The sequence below is a fragment of the Rhagoletis pomonella genome, unplaced genomic scaffold (assembly GCF_013731165.1).
Source record: "Rhagoletis pomonella isolate Grant_MI unplaced genomic scaffold, Rhpom_1.0 Rhpom_scaffold_00011, whole genome shotgun sequence".
NCBI lineage: Eukaryota > Metazoa > Arthropoda > Insecta > Diptera > Tephritidae > Rhagoletis > Rhagoletis pomonella.
The window spans coordinates 13162874-13175793 of NW_023458565.1; the positions used below are offsets into that span (position 1 = coordinate 13162874).

Sequence of the window (12920 nt, forward strand, 5' to 3'; positions counted from 1 at the left end):
ATGACAGATACAAGCGACTGAATGATCGTGTGTGCGCAGCAAATGAAATCAGCTGATCTGTGTGCAGTTTTTCCTCATCATTATATTCACTCCTTCCAGCATTCAATTTGTTTATGTAGCATGTAGCACCTCAACTAACATGCCATGAACGCTTAGTCCCCTTTCAGACGCGGCAATTCTTGCTATTAAATCTGCTCGTTCGTAGGCGAAGTAGGTGAAAAGTGAGGAGAAAATTTGAAATTTTTGTTGCGTTCGTTGGGAAATGAAGTAAGGAATTCTATAAAAGAAGAAAGAATACAAAACCGAAAGAGAAAAGATTTCTTTCAAGGAACTGAATCGCGTAAGAGCCGACTTACTGGCAAATCTGCTACCCTTTCATTGGCATGATGTAAATATGTACAAATGTAGATGATGACAGAAATCCCAAAGCAATACGTATTGTCCTACCGCTGCAGCACACTGTGCTCTCGTAGACTTGCCGCCTGGCGTTGAACTCCAGTGCCAGTGTGAGCGCGTGCAATTTTTCCTCATAAAAAAAATTAAAATTTCATTAAAAAAAAAATCACACTGTAAACAAAGCGTCTGTAAGCTGTCGCTGTTTGTCATTCTCATGCTAGTAATTGCTTGCCTACATACATACATACATGTATAACATAAATATTTATGTATTTTATAATTGACTTTGCGATGGCAGCTGAACATTTGCCGCGCCCGCTCGTTTGTTCGCTCGCTCGTGGGAGTCAATTAATTCGATTTGCTTCAACTTTTACTGCAGATTTTTGCATTAAATTTATTTATTGACTTTTAGAGGCAACACTCTCACTCGCTGATGGCAGGCGTAGATTGTTTTTTAATTTTTATTTTTTTGCTGTCATAATTAGTCTGGCGTGTGATATTTTGCTGCTTTTATTTGCACTAAACGAGTTTTAATTTGAGAAAATAAGTAATTATGATGCTGCACGGGATTATTTAATTAATTGAAACAATTCAATACCAAAGTTAATGTGTAATGAATCAATTTGCAAAAAAAATAGTGATTTTAGATATTTCACATTTTAACACTTCCGGCAGGAAAGTTATAATTAATTGTTAGAAAAAAAACTTTTTATTTGAAAGTGGAGACGATTTCAAAGTGAAATAACGGACTTGCTTAGTTAGCAGAAATTTCGTTTCGTTGATCAGATTTGCCGGAAGCGGGCGCCATAAGGCGATCTTATAAAAGTATTTTGATAATAATTATATGTGAGAAAAATTTTTGAAGTCATCGGTAACTATTTTGAGACTAATATTATAAAAGTCGTTCAAAGACGGGGATTGTTCGGGACTATTTCGTGATCAGTTCGAAATTATTTCGGAACTAGTTCGGCACTAGTTCAGGACCAATGCAGCACTAACTCGCAACTAGTACCGGAAATGTACTGAACTATGTAGTACCGAAATGGTTGAACGAATGTCATTTGTACACATAGAAAAATATGCACAACACCGTCAGAAAAAAAAATTTTAAAACTTACTAAAATTGAGTGGGCTATAAAATTGCATACCTAAAATTTTTCTAAAAATTCTGAATAAAAAGTTTAAAATGTTTGGCTGTAATTGTTAAAGTTTGCTGAATTTTTATAATTTTTGCACCAAGTTTGAAATGTGGATTTATGTGGTGCTGGTTAGATAAAAAATTAAACATTAATATTAAATAAAGAAAAGAAAAATGGCCAAATCTGCTCAAATCTAACTAAACTTAGTCGCCGATATTTAAAAAGTGCATTTTTATAACGTCAGTTTTAAAGGGTTAAGAAAATTTTTAGCTGAAACTTTTACATTTTTCGAACGCAAACGCAATAACGTATAGAAGGCGAATGTAAAAATAAAATTATTTATATTAAATTTTTAGTGCAAAGTGCAGAGAAATTAGCAACTTATAAAAAAAAATTATTCTCCTGTTCCAGTTAATAAATGTTACATAATAAAAACTTGTTAAAAACAATTTTAGGATTCCCCCCAAAATGTCACAAAAAAATTTTAAATGTTATAAACAAAATTTTCACAAATTTTTTTATTTTTTCTTTTAGGTTTTAGAAAAAGCTTGTCTATGCAAACAATTATTATAAATAAAAATTGTATGATCTATAAAAAGGCATTGCCAAAATTTTTGTTAAAACTCAAAAACAATTTTTTAATTTTGGTGAGCATTTTTTATATCTAACATTTCGTTTCGGGGGAAACCTACAATTGCTTACAACTACTTTTTGTTATGAAACATTTATATACTGGAACAGTAGAATCGATTTTCTTCAACAAAATTTTACTTTTTCTGCACTCTCTCGCTAATTTTACCAACTTTCATTAACAAATAAATAAATAGTTAATCAAATTGGTTGAAAAATGCGAGCTCCAGTGATCTATGAACAGTAAGTTCCAGCTTTGAACCACTGTGCGCAGTTTCTGCTTCTTTTGGCATCGACTTTCAGAATGCCGTAAACGAAAGAGACTCATTTACATCGATTTGAAAAATAGGTTCAGCTTACAATGCTGCTGAAAAATTCACTCATCATAAAGTTGTAAGAAACAAATTTTGATAAATTAGCATTCAACACTCTCAAGCATAACGGATGCTTCCCAGACAATTTTATTCATTTTATTTTACTTAAGCAAGCAATAAAACAATTTGCTGTATCTTTGTGAACAAGTCAATATTTCTTATCGTTGACATTTCACTCATATTTACGCATGTATGTACATATGTATCACTTGTGAATTGTTTACAGCAGGAATTTCGCAGACGCTGACAATAACAAATGGAGACAAAGATAGAGTGTGGCAATTGTGTGTATATATGTATATTTTTATTAACATTTGTATGTACTTTTATTATACATACACATGTACATACATGTATGTATGTGTGCATTATACTTGCAGATGTCAAATGCATATGAAGGCGGTGGGGCTAGATGCATTCAAAGCTACGCTGAGATGCTGTGGTTTATTGACTTTCCAATGAATGCGCTTGTACATAGCTAGCTACTACTACTTATTATAGTACATTCTATGACATATGAGTATGTATGTAATAATGATTCAGGAAGTTCATGTGCGACTGTTTGCGCCTTTTCCACATTTACATACGAGCAGTATATGTATGTATGTAGTGATATTCACCGACCTCCTCTATAGGTTTCCTTTTATTTTTTAATTCACTTTAATTACATACTCGCACTATGTTTACATTTTCAACGACGTTTGTAAATTGTTAATTGACTGACTACACGTTCTTGAACTTGTGCCTTTTGAGTTATGTATTTGGTATGTATGTACATGTGCACATTAGGGTGCCACGCCAAAAAAAAATGCGCTTTTACTACCGGAATTATGAAACGTATTACATATTTTTAAAAACTTCCGCCAAAGTGTTTCGAAAAATATTAAGACTAACTAACATACGTGAGCTGGACCGATTTGAAGGAGACTTCGAAAAATCGAGTTTTTGTATAAAAGAAATGAGTTAAAAAAAAAATAATAATCCAAAAGGTTGCTTTCGATGTTAGAAGAGTTTCAGCTTGATATGTCTGCATATAATGTTTAAAAGATTTATCAACGCATTTAAAATAATGAGATTTTTGAAGGCATTTTCAAAGTGTTCCAGCTAACATACATCTTACAAATTTTCCGAAATAGTATGGCAAAAGTCATAAAATATAAAAAATTGTGTAATTCCCATGGAAAAATAATACCGATTTTTTATTTTAAGGCGAGTGGTGCGCCCTAATGTACATACAAATTTCTGTATATAAATTTATCTACATAGAATTATAATAGCTGTCTAGGGTCATAACATTTCACTTTAAGCATGAAGTAACTTATTGAAGGTTTAAACTGAATGAGACTCGAATAAAAAACTGTGATTTTCTTTATTAACGAATTTAGTGCGCATAAAACGCATTAAAAGTAGCAAACATTTGTAATATGAGTATATTGTTTGTAGGAAGTATTTCTTTAAATGCGGCGTCATGTGTGGTTCTCCGTTTTTTTTTTTTTTTTTGAAGAAAAATAACAAAAAAAATTCTAAAAATTCTGGTTAAAAAGGTCAAAATTTAGATAAAAATAGTAGCCTGCGGCCTCACCTCTGTCGCCTCATCAAACATAAGACCAATACTAATATCTTCGATCCCCCTTTCAAATGAGCGCCATCAGTTCTTTTTTTGCCGACAACCCAAATTCTATATATGTAGCTCTACGCTCACACCCATAGCTTTAGGCGAGAGGTTCGAGAGATTCTGCATTTAGCAACACCAGTTCTTGTCGATAGGGTTCTATTGACATCTCAAGCCTAAATGCCTTCCTGTTGTTGGCTGGAAGATCATGTGTTACTGTAAAAAGCATTGTCTCTTCCTTGATCAAAATATATAGAAGAAGCGAAGAGGCCTGATTGCTTTTTTTTATCGTACCCGTAATGCTGACACTTAGGCGGTTACAGCGCCAATTAAGAAGAAGAAGAAGTGATGCTGACACCAGCTTATCTTTGGATCTCTTTGAGCTGGGCTCACTTGGGTTTTACTTATGCTTTCTTCAAAGAGACAGACGCTACTTTAAGTAGGATAGATTTGGCAATAGTTTTATATGTACTGTAAGTTTCGGGTCGAATACCCTAGTTCCCTTCCGTGTAAGTGATCTTTTTATTACTGTTGGCATTGTTTTTTTTTAATATTTCATTGAACAAATATAAAATTTTATATCATGGAGTACCTACAACTACAACGCATCAATGGAAGGAACCAGTATCAACTAACCTGCGACGTTAAGCATATAATCGTGGCCTTAAACCCATATTTATACCAGTGGTTGAAACCATCACTAAATTCATAATATGGCGTTCCTCCTCCCCCAACGGGAGTAGTTCGTAATACTGTAAAAGTTTACAAATCGTGCTCTTCATCTCGAGCATGGCAAACTTTTGACCCACACAATTGCGCGGACCGGCGCTGAAGGGCACATAGGCGAATGGGCTTATTTTTTGCTTGGCATCGACGCTAAAACGTTCGGGTATAAATTTCTCAGGTTCTTCAAAGTAATCCGGATCACGTAAGGCATGATAGAGGAACATCATCAAATTCGTTTTGGCAGGAAAGAGTTTACCATCTGAAAATAAAGTAGACAAAAGACTTTCAGATTGCAAATTCCAAGTGAGTTTCTCACCTAAATAAACATCCTCCTCAATGTAACGCCCAATTATGGGCACTGGCGGATACAGTCGCATCGATTCTTTAATAACACATTCCAGGTACTTAAGTTCCTGCAGATCTCGCAGTGATACCGCCTGTCGCTTATCATCGCCTATTACGGCACGTAACTCCTCGAAAACTTTCTGCTGTACAGCCGGATGACGCGAGAGTAGGTAACAAGTGAAAGAGATGCCGCTGGTGGTGGTGTCATGTCCCTCGAACATGAATGTATCCACTTCTTCGCGTATATCGGCATTGGTAAGCGGCCGTCCGGAGATTTCCGCTAGCAGCAACATATCCAAGAAAGCGGTGCGATTTTTGGCGCCAACATCGTTCTGTTCGTCGGTGGGTTGTGTTTGAGGGGATCGCCTAGTTTGCTCCAATTGCGCGCGACGTTGTTCGATGACACTGCCGGTGAAATCGTGCATAAGCTCAATGCTGGTTTGGAGTTGCTTAAAGCACGAAGGAGCAGTTAGGCGCAGCCAAAAATCGAAACGCTGCAAAGATGACATGAATCGCTCGGCTGTTATGGCGGAAACGCTGTTCGGGGAAATTTCAAGAAGGAATAGTTTGAGTGCATGACTTTGAGTGATCATTTTCGGTGTAAATACTTACGTGCGCACAGCCTTGACATACGGCAGATTCGGTTGCAGTTGTGCGTTGACTTTCACGCCCATGGCAGTTTCTGAAAGATTTTAACAGAAATGTTGTATATTTTATTTTACTCATTTCTCACCTCTTACCAGTTATCACATCCAGCGTCATCGCACATATGTATGGGTAAATATTCACTACTCCCCGACCGTTTGCCTTCTCCTTCAGCATATCCATCATAATTGTACTTTGCTGATCGAAGATCTCTACGAATCCTTCGAGGATTTTAAAATGAAATGTAGGCGTAATAATTTTTCTACGGCTATGCCATTTAGGTCCCGTACTTAGCAGCAAACCGTCTCCCAGCCAGCTGCCCAAAAGTGAGTAGAGATTATTCTTCGTCAGCACTTTTTGACTACTGAGCAGTGGCTCTAGAAGCTCGGGATCAGCCGTTAAAACCGTTGCTTGATTTAGAATCCATGCATTGCATGTTTTTCCATACTTCTTGAGGATATCGCCGTTAAATGTAAGTGTTTCTGTTTGAAAAAAAAAATGAGTCGTATTAATGTACACCAGCTACTGTACCGAGTACAAACATCTTAACGAAAATTAAATAATTTTTAATAAACTAAGAGGGCGATTCTGGCTAAGATATGTAGTTGAATCTCTTTTGTAGGACAATTGGATGACAGTAGGCAAAATAGTTTGAAAGATTTTGTTTATTCTGGCACGGAAGTCTTACATAAAGAAGCTGGTTTGCCAACTTTCTTGGTGAAAAGCTTTTTTTACAGAAAGCTTTTGAACATATTCCAAATGGAGATGTCAATGATTTTGCTCGCGATGGGCGAGTGAGCAAAATACAGGCGTGCCATAGGTCCGAGTTCGAGTCCTCGTGCTGCGGAATTGTTTTTTGTTTTTTCATTTAATTTTTTTATTTAATTATTAGATTTTATTGTTTTAAAACGAAAAACATACATACATTATTTTGTAATTTGATTTAATTTGAAAAAAAAAAATATTTGCTTATTTTTTTCTGGTTAATTTTTTAAATTTAGTTTTAAGTTTTTATTGTTTTAAAGATAAATTTTTTTTTTTAATATCTAATTTTTGGAAACTTATATTTTATCTTTTTTATTTGATTTCATTTCCTTTTTTTAAATAAATCTGGGTTTTATTTATAAGTTTCATTGTTTAAAAAAATCGCTTTTTGATTTAATTTTTAGAATCATACTTTTTCTTCTTTTTTAATAATTTTTTTCCTTTATTCAACTAATTTTTCGTTTAGTTTATAGGTTTCATTGTTTAATATGTTTTGTATTTCATTTAATATTTATTATTAAATTTAATTTAATTTTAAGGAGCTTATTTTTTATATAAAAATTATTTTTAATTTAATTTTCTTTTATCTTATAGATTATATTATTTTAAAAAGAAAAACAATTTTTCTGATTTCATTTAGTATTTAGGTACTTATTCTATTTTTTTATTTATTTTTAGAATTCATTGTTTTAAAATGAAGCATATTTTTTAATTTAATTTAATTTTTAGAAATTTATTTTATTAGTTTTTTCCTTCGAAAGACTGTCGTGAATTGAAAGACAGTTCCCGGAGTCGCACTGTAAGTATAGACAGCGGTGTTGATACATACGATTTTTAAATTGTACTAAGTTAATAACAAAAAGTGTAACTTTTTATTATACTACAAAAATGTTCTGAATAAGAAGTGTGAAATTTTGATAGAACTTTGAAATCTGGGTTTATGTGTACATATAGTTTTTTACCAGACAATGAGGTAAAATTTTATAAAATAACAAAAAAAAAACGCCCCAAACCAGGTGACCGTATTATTTTGCCGCGTGTTGTCTGTTCAAAGATAAAGACAATAACGATAAAAAATTAATACAGTAGATCGATCAGTTTATATTAACGAAAATAAATCTCATAAAATGACATGACTAAGATTAAGAATCTGTTCTTGTACCTATACAATTTATAGAGCTTTTTTGTTTTGCCTATATCAGGGCTGGCGAGCCTAAGGCACGCAACTAAGATAATAAACCCTGATCGATTTGAATAATTCGATACGTTGCGATAACTCAATAAACATGTATATCTCGATGAATTTCGATAACTATAAACTTCAGTGATTCCATACATTTTTCTCGAAAATATGACTCACCTTTGCGATACATACATACATTCAGAGGCGATTAACTTCGAAACATTGTATAAAAAATTTTCAACTAAACTTACCGGCTGCAGACACATTGATGAGATGATGTGCTGAACCTACTATTGGTAGACTCGAGACGGATTTAAGGCCGTTACTTTTAAAAATCTCATTATGACGCCTTTTGTACAGATAGTCCCATCCTATTAGCGCTGCCACCAAACCTATTAGAAGTGCGACAAACATTTTTTAGACCGATCTGAAGTTCGAATGCAGCACAACTGCATGCAATTTCTTTGTGTTTTCTGAATATAAGAAACAATAAATCCGTATGCACACAATACCAATAATTTTCGATTAGATACGTAAAGTACATTGCACCTGTGAAATAAAAGACTCATTGCCGATATGATAACTACATACATTGTAATCGATAAGCCGTAAATTGTCATCAAATCCACTTGCCGATCGGAGAAGACGTAAAACTGCAGGTCTCTCCATTTGCTGAAGACAGTGATTCCCAAAGTGGTCCAGGTGGACACCCAGGAGTCCACGGGAGCCTCGACGGGTGTCTACGTTGGCGTGAAAAATAAATATGGGGGTTCATGAGTTGCAAGTGGGGGTCCACGAAAATTGATCTGGTTTCGATAGTAAAGAACCAAAATGGTTGCTTGATAGCCTTTTTATTTAACCTAAATTTTTTTGAGTGGTGTATAGGGCTCTTGACGCACTGCTGCACTTACCGTCACTTTATTTTTTCATACATGGGAAAGCCTTAAAGGCCACCTGCAGACTAAAAATAAGCGGATGTTGGTATAACACTAAGTGTGGCGCGGCGAAAATTTCTGGCGGCGGCGACTTAAGCACTTGTGTATTTTCAATGCTACAGGATATTACGCCACCATTACCTTTGTTGAAGAGATTATATAATGTTGGGTTCCCTTAGGTTTAATTCCAGCACTGAGACGGGACTCACACATTGTCGCCTCTTCACTGATGGTTCCAAAACTGATCCTGGGTCAGGATCTGGCGTCTTTTTCGAAGTTAATGGAAATAAGCTTCACTTTTCTGTTGGGGAATATGCTTCGGTCTTCCAGGCTGGTGTAATTGCAATCCTCAAAGCCACGGACTATGTGGTGGAACATAGGTGGAGTGTCTGCAGTGACAACCAAGCTGCACTTAAGGCATTGACCAGCCCTATAACTACTTCACAACTAGTTCGGCAATGCAAGTCTCGACTAAATTATGGTGCTAAACATGAACGAGTTTGCTTTACTCTGGGTGCCAGGTCTTTCATGATTATGAAACATCTGACCATTTGGCCAGAATTGGCTCAGACCAGGCATTCCTCGGTACGCAACCAGTTTTAGCACACCCACTTTCGGCCATCGAAAACACCATCAGAAACTCGGTGAATGCTTCGCTCAGCAATGACTGAGAGCCATCGAGTGGATGTAGATGGGCAAACCTCATGTTTCCTTCGATCTCAGAAGGTCTATCTAGTTTTTTGCTCTCACTGGCACAAACACCTGACTATGATAGGCGTAAATGACAAGTCCATTTGTCCATCCTGCCTTGAAGAGGATGAGACGGTGGAACACTTTTTGTGCTTCTTGCTTGCTTGGTTGTTTGTCATCGATTTTTCTAAACTCGTTCCTTTCTCTATTGTCAGTTTCTGAATTAAAAGTTTAGCGTAAAAAGCTTAGCCGTTTTGTTTTATGTTTTGTGTTTTAAAAATGTAAGTGATAAATATTTCTCACCTCACTTTAAAACTCGGAGCGATAAAAACAAAAAATGATGCCATCAACACAAATAAACTATTTTCCAAATACTCCACGTACAAAGTCATGAGTGAGCCGAACATTTGATGAGTTTATAGTGATAGATAATGTAAATAACGCTAGGGGTCGAAGTGCTCTTAAGAAATATAACTCCCCAGAGCGAGAGAGTATTTTGATGGATTTACGTGCTCTATTTTTTAAAACCTGCGAGTGTGTAATCTCATTATTAAATAGAAATGAAAAATAATAGAAATAAAATATTTTAGGTTTATTTTGGCAACTCCTAGTTTAGTTGAGTGAATTCACCCGCGATGCAAATTTACATGGTTAGATCTAATCTTCACATTTCACTTTTTTACTAGCTTTGGGAATATTTAGAAATATATCAGCAGGTGGTCCACCGAAACCCGTAAATGAGTGAAAGCGGTCTACGAGAAAATAAAGTTTGGGAACCTCTGGTTTAAGAACAACAACAAGACGCACAACAAAAATTGGATGAGAAGCTCGGCCAAACACTTGGCAAAAGTATAAGCGTCAAAATATATTATTATTATTATTAAAGATAAATTATCAGAGAGCATTTAACTGTAGAGGTTTTAGAAAAATGCATTCTCATTCTATGATTCTTCGCCTGGTTTCGCCTGTATATAGAAGTCCACACAAAAGCGGAAATTTTTTGGTTTTCTTTCACCAGCGGTTGATTAGGGACGATTATTTGGCGGGATATACGGGTTCGAGTCCTCGGGGAGCGGATTTTTTATTCTGTTTTATTTTTTTTTTTAGTTTACTTTTCTTTTAATTTTTAGATTTCATGACCTAAAAAGAAAAACACTCATATTTTTTTTTTAGTTTCATTTAATCTTTAGAAACTTGTATTTTTTTTTATATTTAGATGTATTGTTCTTTACTTCATTAATTTTTAGTGAAGTATTTTTTTTAGGTTCTGTCAATTCGTCAGAACATTTTTTTTTTGTGCATAAATTTGGACCACGTTAACCGATTTTGATGATTCATCTTTCATCGGAAAGGTGATACATTAAGGGTAATCCAATAATAATTTTGGTTAGTTCCGATAGCTGTATCATGAAGAAATTAACGGTAAACCTAAATTTTTATATGAGAATTGAAGTCGGTTGTTTTTTTTTTGCTTAAAAATTACTTTTCTCGATATCATTTTCTTTTAATTTCACGATTTTATTTTTTCTAAAGTAAAGTATATTTTTTTATTCTTCGTTTTTTTATTTAATTTTCTTTTTATTTTTAAATTTTGTATTATTCATATATGTAATTTTTAAGAATAAATTTTTTTCATTTATTTATTTTTTCTATTTTTAATTTCATTTTCTTTTATTTTTTTGATTTTGTTGTTTTAAAAAGAATGTGTTTTAAATTTAATTTTGTTTTATTTTTAGATTTTATTATTTTAAAAAGATTTTTTTTTTAGATTTTCTTTTAATTTTAGAATAATAATTAATAATTTTAGAATAATAATAATAATTTTTAAATAACCTCTCAAAGATACGTTGGACTGGACGGTAAAAGATAAAAAACCTACAGTTCAGACAAATTAAGTTTTTAATTTACACATATGATAGTGGTCGGCCGAGCTTTTCCTCCGATTTGCGGCGTGCGCCTTGATGTTGTCACACAAAAGGGAGGGACCTACAGTTTTACGGTGACTCCAAACGGAGATTGTATTTTTATGAGCAGATGTTTTTGATGGCAGAAATAGACTCGGAGGTTTGCAAATGCCTGCCGAGTGGTGACCGCTATTAGAAAAAACTGTTTCTCTAGAGAAGTAGCTATTTAGGCGGCTACAATATCCAGAACGTAATTGAACCGAAGTGACGCTCTGAGTCTGCGACATGTGGAGACTGACCTACGGAGACGGCATTCATAGTCGTGGTAAATAGTGCCCGACTCTCTATAGATGCGGTTCATCACTCGTCTGTACGTCGTCGGGTCCAGTGGTTACTCGATGTAAGTCTGTACGGTGTCCATGTACTCGAAAAGATGACTTCTGACGTGCCGAGATACAGGATTTTTCTCCAGTATGGGTCTGCGCAGGTGCACACGTCTGTAGCAGCCCCCCAAAAGCCGCTTGCTGAGCATTTTGTTGTGCTTCCTTACTGGAAGAGTTTGGGTCTCACTATGAAGATGTTGTTCACGCGGCATCATAAGGCATCCCTCGGCGACCAAACAGGCGCAGCATAATTCAGAGTCGACCGGCCAATTGTTTCGTAGGTCGCCAACAACGTTTCTTTGTATTTACCCCCAGGTGTTGCCGGCAATCGAATTAAAGACTTTCTTCCGGCTCTGTACTTTATTGACAATTGCGGCTGTGTGGGCGGAGAAGGAGAGCCGGCTGTCGAAGGTAACTCCTAAGATTTCCGGGTTGTTCACCGTCGAAATTGGCGACCCATCAAGTTGAATGTCTAGTTGAAGCCTGACCTCTTTCGGCCATGTGGAGCAAAAGGTTGCCGTTTATTTCATCGGAAAAAGGGTTAGGCTCCGCGCAGTTAAGAAGCGAAAAAGTTCAGAGAGGTAGCCGTTTACTTTCGAGTAGAGGCCGTGAATTCCATTCCCAGATGCCAATATTGAACAGTAGTCCGCATATGCTTGAATCAAAGAAACTCTCCGGTGGCTGAGGAAGTCTCGACATATAGAAGTTAAACAATAGCGGGGAGAGGACAGCACTTGCTTAATTATTCTTGGTTTTGAAGTTTGATCTCGAAGGGTTATTGCCGACCGCCGACCACTCATATAATTCATCGACCGACTCTATTAGCGTGGACTGGTAGACGGTGTCAAACACCTTTGACAACTCCAACGCTACTAGGACTGTGCTTTGACAGAATCGGATACGGTTAATTCAGCGAGTTATCTGAGTCTTTATGGCGTTAAATGCTGCTCTCTACGGAAGCCATGTTGATGTTTCGCTGGTACGTAAAGTACGGGAGTAGCAAGGCGTCCAGTGTCCACTGGGCCTATAAGACTCCCCTTTGTTGGCTGATTTCCCATATTTACACTATTTTTTCATACTTCATCACTCTTGACGTGTTGTAAGACCCATACTTTTTATTTAAGTTGAAAGCAAACGCATTCAAGTTGATGTATTATGGAACGAATTTCCGTCATCCCTTGTCAAATTTGGTT

The 12920-nt window shown here is 35.5% G+C and overlaps 2 protein-coding genes across 2 annotated transcripts in view; both read right to left on the reverse strand.

Moving 5' to 3' along the window:
* LOC118747165 (pneumococcal serine-rich repeat protein-like) overlaps positions 1 to 12920 on the reverse strand; it is a 283337-nt gene that overhangs the window by 16199 nt on the left and 254218 nt on the right. The gene's annotated exons all lie outside the window — the stretch shown is intronic.
* LOC118746647 (probable cytochrome P450 4d14) lies at positions 4719 to 8481 on the reverse strand. Its single transcript, XM_036480509.1, has 4 exons — positions 8067 to 8481; positions 5963 to 6349; positions 5835 to 5904; positions 4719 to 5759 (listed from the first exon to the last, which is right to left on the reverse strand). The coding sequence occupies exons 1-4, from the start codon at positions 8227 to 8229 to the stop codon at positions 4796 to 4798; spliced, it is 1584 nt and encodes a 527-aa protein (XP_036336402.1). The 5' UTR covers positions 8230 to 8481; the 3' UTR covers positions 4719 to 4795.